Genomic DNA, 11,732 nt, shown 5'->3' with positions numbered 1-11,732 from the left:
CTATACTTTTTGGCCAAAGCATGAATTGGAGAAAAAACACTTCAAAACCACCACAAATGTGTTTCTGACAGTTAAAAAAAAAAAAAAAGCTTTTTATTTCCGCATAAAGGATGAGGAGCTGGCCAATCAGCTGTCTACTCTCATCAATATTTTTTGTTGGTATGCACCCACACCATTCCAACTCAAAGCTGTTTAACATATATTTTTTAATTTAAAAAATATGTTTTTGGGGAAACTCACCCCATGATAGTTTGACCTTTTCAGTCTTACAACTTGATGTTAAAACCCCCTAGAGTCTATTGATGCACCGGTGTGTTATCTAAATAACATAATTTTAAAAAATCCCATCAAAATCTGTCAGTTTGAGCTAGAGAGATCTAGCATGGGCTACGTCTCAATCCACTTCATCCGCCTATGTCGCCCTTCCGCATCTGCAGTGGAAAGTGGCGGAGCTACAGAGCTGTTTGTCAAACCAGGAGACATCCAGAAAATCGTAGACTCACTAACACAACGGGGTTCTCCGTGTTTTGCTTTGACGTCCACAAGTGTCGCTGGACCAGTCCTAAAGGTAACCCATACAAATGAATGGAGGTAGTTTTGTGCCAACAAAAATAAGGGGTTAAATGTGTTTGTTTAAAAATATATATATATATTCCTGAGCTTTCTTATCTCCTTGATATAGGACAGACACTTCAAAACCTTATTCCTTATGATTTATTTTTGTGCTGTCTTGCTGTTTATGAATGTGTAATTCATTGCGTTTATATGGGCTATAGTAGTAAAGGCCAAGTAATATTTTGTCATGCTTTATTTATTATTTGGGGATACCTAAAAGGCTCCTAAAATTCCAAATCAAATAGCTAAATGATCCATGGTATGACCTTAAAACAAATCCATGTCATCTTAGAACCCCCCCCCCCTCCCCCCTTTGCTCTTGTAGCATTCTGTAGCATACCATTATCTACTTCCATGGTGCTACCTTGCTTTTTGACTGACCTATATCAAGTTCGGTGTGTGTGTACGCACGTGCGTGGGTCCAAGCCCCTACTTGGCAACTCTGTTGTCTCAAATGACAAATGTTTTTATTAAGTTATTTTCCTATTGCTCGGCTTAATCACAATGGACTGGGCCAGGTCTTATTGAGCAAGGCCAGGTCTGGTTCGTGAGACTATGTAGGACTTTGTATTACATTTTGTTGCAGTAATGTGAATGCAGGTGTATTTTCTCCACAGGAAACTGTTTCTTTTAATGTGAGTATTATTATTATTTTTACTGTACACATGTATTGCCATGTTTTAATATCCTTTTACTTTCAATTTGTAATATTTATCTTTGATTTGCTTTATCAAACTGAAGATCAATTTCAATATGGATGTTGGTTATACCTGTATTGTGTAGTTATGTTGACTGTTTATTCACATCCTTAACAAAAACACTAATGTATCCTACTGTTACTGGGTACAATAATTGAAATGCTGTGTACCTTTCAGTTCTTGTTTTGTGAGCTATTGGATAGACAAATAAAGTGATTATAATTTTTTACAAACAAATCCTTTTTATTCTGAGACTTACATTGCAATAACGGAACAATCAGTGCAACACAGCTGTAAATTGACTATTTTAATATTTTGTATGTAATATTCACAGTAGACATTGCAAACTAAAATGACCCATGTTCTCTTTCCAACATTAATTTTGGCTGAATGAAATTGTATTAGGCACATGCGCCGAATACAACAGGTGTAGACCTTCTAGTGAAATGCTTACTTACATAATCTTGACCAGTGAGGAATAATAATTGTAGCGCCTGACTCTCAAATGGTGACGCGGGGCGAAAATCTGAGTTATTAATATACCTATACTGATCAAAAATATAAACGCAACATGTAATGTGCTGGTTTCATGAGCTGAAATAAAATGTTCCAAACTCATTCTGATTGGCTGGGCCTGGCTGCCAGTCATGTGAAATCCATAGATCTGGGCCTAATTATTTCATTTCAATTGACTGATTTCATTACGAACTGTAACTCAGCAAAATCTTTAATTGTTGCATTTTGCGTTTATATTTTTGTTCAGTATAGTTTGATATGATGCTGTTTGTCCCATATGACATGTAGGCTATACCCCCCCCCCCCCCCCAACCAAAATCACACATTCAGTGTTATTGGCTCTCGCCCCGTAACCACTTCTTGGCGCATCCCAGGGGTTGTATATTTTGGCCTGGCTATAGGTAATACAAAGTAACGCAGTATGATATTTGGAATGAAAAATTACTTAAATATGTTAGATTGACTATTTTCATTCCCAATGTGGAGGAACTTAAATGTGTCAGGAGTTTTCCTTTGGTAGTGACGTAAACACTGATCTGCACATCATTGGACGTAACAGCGGAATAGTAGGCCTTCAGTTTGAAAGCTACGGTTTGCGTGCTAGTTAGCTACCTACTTCCTTGTTAGTCCAAACTGGAGTGTGATGGCAAGCGTAAAGAAGTTTGTCCTAAAAAGTGAATGTTTTTTCCTTATTTTCAGCACTTTGGGAATATATTTTTAAAGCCGATCTGAGCTGCGATATTCCTCAAGAAACATTTCCTTTCGAGCAGGAGACATTGGGCCTGCTACACTAAGCATGGAATGGAATGCAATTACGAGACACTGCTTAGCTAGCTACAGTTGCTAGCTAGTTAGCTACAGTTGCTAGCTAGTTAGCTCTGGCTAGCCAGCTAGCAAATCTTTGGAATTGCAGACCAGGATTCTAATGATTTGATTTATTTTTCTCGTATTATCAGAATTTAATCTCGAGGTAAACATTGGATGGACTTGTTTGATGAATCCGATGGATTGTCGCTTGGAATAGCTCACTACCAGTTAGTGACTAGCTAGTTAGCTTTAGCTTGCTAGCTAATTTGTAGCAAATGTTTTGTGTGGCAAGGAACATAACACTAAAGACAACTAATATTACCAAAAGTATATATCACATCTTTTTGAAAAATGCCTAACTCTGAGGTGTTTCGCGAGGGTCGGGGAAGAAGCCCGTCGGCACAGAGAAGTGCCAGACAGGAGCGGCGCAGTAACGTTAAACCTGGAAGCGGTGCTACTCCGCACCGAGAGAAACACCGGGAGAAGAGGCGGTCGTCATCTATCCGAAAGAAACACAGTCACGCTAGGGAGAAAGCACAATGGCATACGCCAGATGAACCAGACAGTGAACGGAGAGGCACTCTTTCAAGAGGTGAACTTCGGACTTTAGTGGAATATGACGATGTGAGTTCCCAATCAGAACGCTTTTCTGGGAGCCCTTCGCCGAAACCAGAACCGCATGCTACTATTTTGGTCGACCGACTTAGCGAAGTTGAGTTCACAGGCATGAACGGACCGACATCCCAAGAGAGAAGGTCTCGAAGAGACAGGGCTGTATTGCATCTCAGGAAGGGTGAACAAATCAGTGGTTCATCCGAGAGGAATAGACAAGAGAAGGAACCGAAAAGAAAGGAACGCCAGAGCCGTGAGAGGGACACTTCGAAATCTCGTGGTAGTAGCCTGAGCGCCACCAAAAACAACCGAGACGGTGCGAGAAACATTGACAGTAACGGCAAGAAGACGTCTACAACCTTGGCCCCCATGTCTTTGGACAAAAAGGAGTCTAAACGGCACAAAAGTAAGACGCGTTCTGAAAAGGAGCCCCCGTCTGCGTACAGGGATGCACCACAATCATACCGAGATGACCGTGAAGAACTCGGGGCCTACAGAAGAAGTCCTGGTTTCAAGGCAGATAGCCCACATGGGAAATCGTATTCCTATGGATACCAGTCTCCCAGTGGTAGTTATAATAACCAGTTTATATCTAGAAGAAGCCCCAGTTATGGGAACAAAAGGCTGTCCCCTACTTCAACATACTACAGCCGAGATTCTGAGGTCTATGGTGCCTACAACATTTCAAAGTCGCCCAGTTCATACTCAAGCAACAAAAGAAAGCGGTCTCCAACGAGCCCATTCAACTGGCGCAGGTCTCCAAGTTATGGCCGACATAGTCCATTCGAACAGGGAGAACTTGCTTCAAGTCCCTACGGTACCCGTCGGCGATCACGAAGTCCATACCGAAAGTCACTGAGCCCAAGTCCAGACGTAAGGTAAGCAATTGATCAGAGGTTACTGTACTGGCTGAAAGCGAATTATTAATAGGTGTTACCCTCCTGAATGTATTATATATATATATTTTTTTGAATTTAGTAGTACTGAGAGAGAGATATGTAAATTTGAGGGCAGAATCTGGATCACCCAAGAGAGCAAAGCTTTGTGAAACTCATTTAGTACAACTGTTTTACTAGATTGTGATTCAGATTGTAATGATGCCTTCAATGCCACTGAAAGTGTTTATTTGCCATTCCAGTAGTCTGCTAAAATAGCACTTATTAGACAATAAGAACATTTTAAAGAGACACAGCATACCAATTGGCACATGTTTTTCTGTTTGCTTATTAGAAACATTTGATTTAATTCTTGGTGTGTTTCCTGACCGACTCTGCATTTGGTTAATGATATGTCACCCATGAGACACTAGACGCGGAAGCCTATTTTACTTCCTCAAAATAACCATAATGAATCTAAGAACTCAAGAAATCTGTAATTTTGTTGTTTTTGCCGAGGGTGTTTGTTGTGCAATTTTACATGTAAGGTGTTTGCAGTATTTCTCAAGTAAAGAAAATGTGTGACGTTATCTTATGTAAACAGAAGTCGGAGCTGCTGGGCAGGTCTGTCTCACTGTCTATGCTATTGGATAGAAAGCAATCACAGCTGCTATTCACCCCATGTTGGAGGAGAAATGGACATTGTTCAATCTAAATCCAGCCTTCATTTACCTGTTATGATGCATGGATATTCCAAACTCTTTTATTTTTGTTGTTGAGGATACTGACTTTATGACCAAAATTATCCTACTTACACTTTGTAGGCAATTCTGACACTAGAGTAACTGTTTCTGGCTAATCGACGCCACACAGACCATTTTCAAAGGGATTTGTTCCTTTTTAAAGGCAGTCGCTCTTTAAAGGGAACTTTTCTCCTATGAGAAATTCATGTGTCTCTCCTTTCTCCAGGCGATCTGGCAAGTCTCGAAGCAGGAGTCCGTATTCCCCCTCGAGGCACTCCCGCTCACGCAGCCGCCACCGACACTCTCGCTCCCGCAGCCGGCCCTCCAGCCTCTCCCCCAGCACACTGACCTTCAAGAGCAGCCTGGCGGCCGAGCTCAGCAAGCAGAAGAAGGCCAAAGCTGCCGAGGCAGCTGCCCGGGCCAAGAGCTCCAGTAACACCTCAACTCCCACCAAGGTTCCCTCTGCAGGCTCCCACCAACCCAGCCCCAAGACCAACCACGCCACTAAGAAGGGCCCCAGGACCCCTGTGTCGAGCCAGCCCCAGTCCCCCGCAGACAGGACTTTCAAGAGGAGCACAGAGCCCCCCAAGCCCAGCAGAGATAGAGATGTGAAGGGAAAGGATGTCCCCTCGGTGCAACGAGACAAGAGGAAAGTACCAGCATCTGGACAGGGCAAAGAGAAGGAGCGAGTCACTGCCCCAACTGCCTCTACACTGACAGCTCTACACCTGCCCCTGAACATCCTCGAGCACTTAGCTGGAGCAGACAGGTAATCGGAACATAATAAAGAGTTTTTATGATTAAGAGAACTCATACATTTTTTCACTCTCATACATGCCTTCCCCTCTTTCCATAGCCTAACTTCTCATCTTATCTTCCTCCCCTGTGCAGCTTGAAGGACGTCTTACCATCGCTATCAGGGAAGAATCCAGCAGAGCGTCAGAAGGCACGCCACCTCCTGAGCGACCTGCCACTTCCTCCCGAGCTACCCACAGGCGCCTCCTCCCCTCACAGCCCATATGACGAGAAGAAGACCACCACGCTTCGCCGCAGGCCCAAGTATGTCTGGGCCCCTTGACTTTCCATGTCTCACCCTACCACGGCAATGGCCTATGCTCCTCAATAAGCTCTACTGCCTGGGGTTGAGAACCACCGCTTGACCTAATCTCTTGTTGTTGTTTTTTTTTTTTTTTCAGGATCTGCGGCCCACGCTTTGGGGAGATCAAAGAGACTGAGATCGATTGGGGTAAACGGTGTGTGGACAAGTTTGAGATCATCGGCATCACAGGAGAAGGCACCTACGGCCAGGTGTACAAGGCAAAAGACAAAGATACAGGTGATGACTACTAAATGCTTACGATGTATTATTTTACCATCAACATTTTAACCAAACAGAATAATCTGTTTGCAAACTCAGACTCTTGAATCAAAATGTTAGTCTTTCTATGCCCAGGGTAACTATTATGTATGAAAAGGTATCTTCTAATATCCTCTGCCCTTTATCTCTATCCCTGTGGTGTAGCTGAGATGGTGGCCTTGAAGAAGGTGCGCCTGGACAACGAGAAGGAGGGCTTCCCTATCACCGCCATCAGGGAGATCAAGATCCTCCGCCAACTCAACCACAAGAGCATCATCAACATGAAGGAGATAGTCACTGACAAGGAGGACGCCCTGGACTTCAAGAACGACAAAGGTCCGTATGGCAAACCCACTGAATTATCATTTTGCATCCTAAATGGCACTCCATTCCCTACATAGTGCACTACTTTTGACCAGGGCCCTATGGCAGAGGTTCTATAACTTTAGGGCCGGGGACCCCTTTTGTGATAGCAATCAGATGAATCAGCTGTTTAACCTTTATTTAACTAGGCAAGTCAGTTAAGAACAAATTCTTATTTACAATGACGGCCTACTAAAAGGCAAAAGGCCTCCTGTGGGGACAGGGGTTGGGATTAAAAATATAATAATATAGGACAAAACACACATCACGACAAGAGAGACGACACGACACAACACTACACAACAACAGCATGGCAGCAACGCATGACAACACAGCATGACAGCAACATGGCAGCAGCACAAAACATGGTACAAACATTATTGGGCACAGACAACGGCACAAAGGGCAAGAAGGTAGTGAGATAAAAATAGCATACAAGGAGTTTTATGTCTTTGGCAGTGCAATGGGAAATGAACCAAGTCTCGGGCCCTAGGAAGGAATATTTTAAAGGCCCGCCTCTTGGCATTGGGAGAGAATTTTGCAGTTGTTCAAGCTAATATCCTCCAATTCTACACATTTTGCATTGAGGCAGAGGGAACATTTAATAGTTTTAAAGCTTAAATTGCAATGCGTTCTATGTTTTAAAAAACATTTTTGGGGGGGGGGTAGAAGATTGCCGATTTGAGTTGAACATTTTATAATTGGTCGACAAAAATTGAAAATATCCCTGTGAGCCTCTAGGCCCATGTTGCCCAGGGTTAAGAACACATTGTAGATTAATAATATTACATTGTATTACACCCCCTAAACTTATCCCATGGATCTCTTGGCCAAAATGTACAAAAATATATATTGATATATAATTTTTAATTGTTTTAATATTTTTAGATGCGGTACCCCACTTTGAGAACCCCTGGTCAAAAGTAGTGCCCTATATAGGGAATAGGGTGCAATTTGGGATACAGACCCATGTCTACATTGTTTCTCTATGCATTTGTTCTCCTTTTACAGGTGCGTTCTACCTGGTGTTTGAATACATGGACCACGACCTGATGGGGCTGCTGGAGTCTGGCCTGGTCCACTTCAACGAGAGCCACATCAAGTCCTTCATGAGGCAGCTGCTGGAGGGCCTCGACTACTGCCACAAGAAGAATTTCCTGCACAGGGACATCAAGTGCTCCAACATCTTGCTTAACAACAAGTGAGTGCTCCTCAGGATAGCTAGCCTGCTGGTCCCAGATTTGTCGGTGCTGTCTTGTCAACTCCTATGGTCATTATCACACCAAAGCAGATCTGGGACCAGGATAGTCAAAGAATGAAAAACAATTTATATCCGCTGCGGAATCAGTAGAATTGTTTGACAGAAAGGAGTCGGAAGTCACGTTAATGCTGTGTTCTGTTCTCTACGCCAGGGGTCAAATAAAGCTGGCAGATTTTGGACTGGCTCGACTTTATAACTCTGAGGAGAGGTAAGTGTCCCGATATGGCTTAGAGTTGATTGCTGCCAATAGTTGTTCGCTTTTCAGAAGTATTACTTTATCTATGACTGTTTTACTTCATCAAGCATATTGGTCTCAACTGTGTTTTGTTGTGGATGATGATATTATTGATACTTATGCATTTTTCTGTCCCTGTCTTGTAGCCGACCGTACACCAACAAGGTGATCACCCTGTGGTACAGACCCCCAGAGCTTTTACTGGGGGAGGAGAGGTACACACCTGCCATTGATGTGTGGAGCTGCGGGTAAGAGACACACCTACGTTTAGTTGATTAGGTGTGGTGTTTCACTGGCTGATATTCATGATTCTTAAACCGAGGACAGATGGTTCTATAAAGAGAATCATGCATTCGCCCTGTTTTTGTCTTAAATCAGGTGCATTCTGGGGGAGCTTTTCACAAAGAAGCCTATTTTCCAAGCCAATCAGGAGCTTGCCCAGTTAGAGCTGATCAGGTACGTTGTGGTCCGAGAAGGGTACTATAAATCCCTACATTTCTTATCCTCGGTATCCCTTTTAACGGTCTGAAAGACCTTCAGCTATCTCGTTGGACAGTCTTCTTGTTAGGGCGTGATATTTTACTCTGGCCTTTGGCTTTTCTCCCTTCCAGTCGTATCTGTGGCAGCCCCTGCCCCGCTGTGTGGCCAGATGTCATCAAGCTGCCCTACTTCAACACCATGAAACCAAAGAAACAGTACCGGCGGAGGTTGCGAGAAGAGTTTGCTTTGTGAGTTGATCTGCTTGTTTGAATTCAGTAATTGGGCTCATCATTGGTGTATGAAAATAATGTTATTATCCTTTGGCTGTGTTTGACTAACCACTTCATCTTTCTCTTTGGTCAGTATACCACCCTCTGCCCTGGACCTGTTTGACCACATGCTGGCGCTGGACCCCAGTAAGCGCTGTGCTGCCGAGGCGGCGCTAAGCAGTGAGTTCCTCAAAGATGTGGACCCAACCAAGATGCCCCCACCAGAGTATGTTTGGCCAAAGGCGTTTTACTTCGTAGTCTGTGATTCATTACTGTAGAATATCATTTTTGTGATGACCCACCCTTTGATATCCTTATTTCCATTTTGTCTCCTGTCCTCTTCCCATCTCTCTCCTCCAGTCTACCCCTGTGGCAGGACTGCCACGAGTTGTGGAGTAAGAAGCGGCGGAGGCAGAAGCAGATGCCAGAGGAGCTGTCAGCCTCCAAGGCTCCCCGTAAGGAGCTGGGGCTGGGAGACGACAGTCGTAGCAACACCCCCCAGGGCTTCCCTCCGCCTGGGGGGCTCAAAGGCCAACCTGTGGCTGCCTCAGCCCTACTGGGTGAGTGAATGAGCCTTTAGTCTAGTACCGCAAAGCCACCCCTCCATACTGGCCTCACACCTTATCAGTTACACACTCACTTTAATGGCTTATATTGCAACGACTAATAACAACTTGGTGTGAATTAAGAGGTACTTTTTAGTAAATTGCTAAAATATATTTTCTTTGTCTCCAGTAGACTCAAAAGCTCCCAACTCCCAACTGACCCAGGAACAGCTGGCGGTCCTCCTCAATCTGCTCGGCCAGTCCAAGAGCGCTGTCAACCCGGCCCAGATTGCCAAGGTCAACCCCGAGACTCTACAGCAGCTCTCCAAGGTCCTGCCGCCAGAACACTCCGACTCCGACCGGCCTCCAGAGCCACACCCTCCACTCAAGCCCCACAAGCTCCCTCAGTCAGGTGGAGCACCCCGCACGCCCCCCATGCCCAAGCCCCCATCGCCGCATCCCTCGTCGGCATCGCAGGGTAAGCCTGATGGGGAGGCGTCGGCAGCCACCCAGACGGCAGTCACCATGCTGCTGGCCCAGCTCCTCCAGGCCCAGCAGAGGCAGGAAACTGGCGATGCAGACGGCACAAACGCACCAGCAGGAGGACCCCCTCCGCCACCCTCTGAGCTCAAGCAGCCCCCAGAGCCTATCCCTGTCTCGCCAGGTATCTACTCATATAGAGAATATTGTGACGTATTTATAACCTCATTTTTTGCAAGCAGAAATTATGTGTATAGACTTGTATTCCACTGCTGTGACTATCCAGTAGGATTATCTGTCTCAAATTCTGTAAACAATGGTTTTAATTTTGGATATCCCTATGGTAGAATACGAACTTGCAAAGTAGGACGAGAACTATCCCTTTGCTTTGAACTAACATCATGTCTTGTGTTTTCCCCCTTAGTGTCCGAGGGGAGCGGAGTTTCCTCCAGACCCATCCTCCCCCCCGACCAGAGACCCCCTGAACCACCCGAGCCCCCTCCCCGCTGCGAGGACTTGGACTACCGGCAGAAGATGGCGCATAAGATGGGCCACCTGCCGCCTATGCCAACCTCAGGTGGAGCTGGTGAGGGAGGAAGGCTCCCGGAGCCAGACTACCCACCCCACCCCGGCACAGAAGGACCCAGCTATGGCGGTGACTACAGCCGCCCACCCCCTCCACCCTTCCCTCCTGCAGGTTTTGGCGACTGCTACATGGGCCACATGTTGGGGGGTGGCCTGCCCCCCCACAACCTGAGGGAAGTGTTCAGCAGCAGCACTCAGCAGTCCTCGGCTACCGGGTCCCTGGCCACCTCACTCCAAGAGCCCTTCCCTTCAGGCAGAGGTGGAGGTGTTAGCAGCATGGTGTTCAGCGGTGACAAAGACCATCGCTTTGAGTACAATCACAGCCCCTCCTTGCCTGTGGAAGGGAAGCCCAACCCCACCAGCATCCACCTCTATAACCATGCTACCCCTCCCCCGCCCATCCCTCCTCCGGGCCAGTCCTGGAGCTCCCCTTCCCAGGCTGTGGCCCCACCTATGCCCCTTGGCTTCAACCCACATGTGAACTCAGCAGCCATGCGAGGACGACACCTCCCCTTCTGATTGGCTGTGGCATAGTGAATGGGCGGGGGTATGATGGACACCTCAGACTTGTGGACTCAAAAGAAACTGAGCCCAAACCCTCTCAGGCTAGACCAGAGGGATCTGGAAATGCACACTTGATTTGTAATAATAAATACAAAAATCTGTGTAAAGCATTGTATTCCTCCTGTATCTGGAATGTGGGGTATGTTGCAGAAGGGGGGTTGTATAGAGGGGGCTTTTTTTGCTCATACTGTTTCATATTGTTTTTTTTGTTTGTATTCTACTACTCTCTTTTAAATTAAGCTTTTACCTTTTTTGAGTGTACATTTACCAGGCTAGGTATTGCTTTTAAATATGTACCCAAGCCTTTCTTTTAATTGCTTCCGAGCAGACTGTTTTGCACTACTGACTAAAGTAGGCGAGAACGATTTAGGTATGAAATGAGTTTTTAGAAAATTACCAATGTTTTTTTATTTTGGGCCAAGCATATGTTGAAACCAGGAGGGCTCAGTTGATTGGGCTCCTGACTTGAAGGTGGAGTTTGTTTTTTGAAGAGGATTGGCTCCTGAAAGACTGGCGGCACATGGGTGACTGCAGTAAAACTGATAGCTACTGATTGACTTGATGGAGGAAGGCCATGTTCACTTTAATTTTCACAAGCCCTCTGCCAATAGCCATTGTAAAACAAAAGGAGACATGTAACCCAACTTCAAAAAAATACTTTTTGTACTAAAATGTTTTTTTGGCGGGGGGGGGGTCATATGTTTATTAAAGAAATGCCAACAATGTT

At 45.2% G+C, this 11,732-nt stretch overlaps 1 protein-coding gene across 2 annotated transcripts; it reads left to right on the top strand.

Annotated features, from left to right (window-relative positions):
* Positions 1–2,175: 2,175 nt before the first annotated feature.
* cdk13 (cyclin dependent kinase 13) lies at positions 2,176–11,732 on the top strand. Of its 2 annotated transcripts, none has more exons than XM_023973018.2 (14): positions 2,176–4,126; positions 5,093–5,635; positions 5,758–5,925; positions 6,063–6,202; positions 6,389–6,559; positions 7,598–7,787; positions 7,999–8,055; positions 8,229–8,330; positions 8,461–8,538; positions 8,694–8,810; positions 8,926–9,057; positions 9,192–9,391; positions 9,570–10,040; positions 10,281–11,732. In XM_023973018.2, exons 1-14 carry the CDS (start codon positions 2,988–2,990, stop codon positions 10,958–10,960), a joined length of 4,188 nt encoding a protein of 1,395 aa, XP_023828786.1. In that variant the 5' UTR covers positions 2,176–2,987; the 3' UTR covers positions 10,961–11,732. The 2 variants fall into 2 exon arrangements, with proteins under 2 accessions (XP_023828786.1, XP_023828785.1); XM_023973017.2 differs by having other exon boundaries at positions 9,567–10,040.

The sequence above is a fragment of the Salvelinus sp. IW2-2015 genome, linkage group LG27, assembly GCF_002910315.2.
Source record: "Salvelinus sp. IW2-2015 linkage group LG27, ASM291031v2, whole genome shotgun sequence".
In the NCBI taxonomy this organism is placed as follows: Eukaryota; Metazoa; Chordata; class Actinopteri; order Salmoniformes; family Salmonidae; genus Salvelinus; species Salvelinus sp. IW2-2015.
The sequence above is the reverse complement of the archived record's forward strand: the minus strand, read 5'-3'. Positions and strand labels throughout refer to the sequence as shown.

What these genes read in the sequence shown, in the direction of transcription:
- cdk13 (XM_023973017.2), top strand. Translation starts at nt 2,988, where the DNA reads ATGCCTAACTCTGAGGTGTTTCGCGAGGGTCGGGGAAGAAGCCCGTCG. An exon ending in AGCCCAAGTCCAGACGTAAG is followed by an intron (nt 4,127 to 5,092) that starts GTAAGCAATTGA and finishes TCCTTTCTCCAG; the next exon opens with GCGATCTGGCAAGTCTCGAA. An exon ending in GGCTGCCTCAGCCCTACTGG is followed by an intron (nt 9,392 to 9,566) that starts GTGAGTGAATGA and finishes CTTTGTCTCCAG; the next exon opens with TAGACTCAAAAGCTCCCAAC.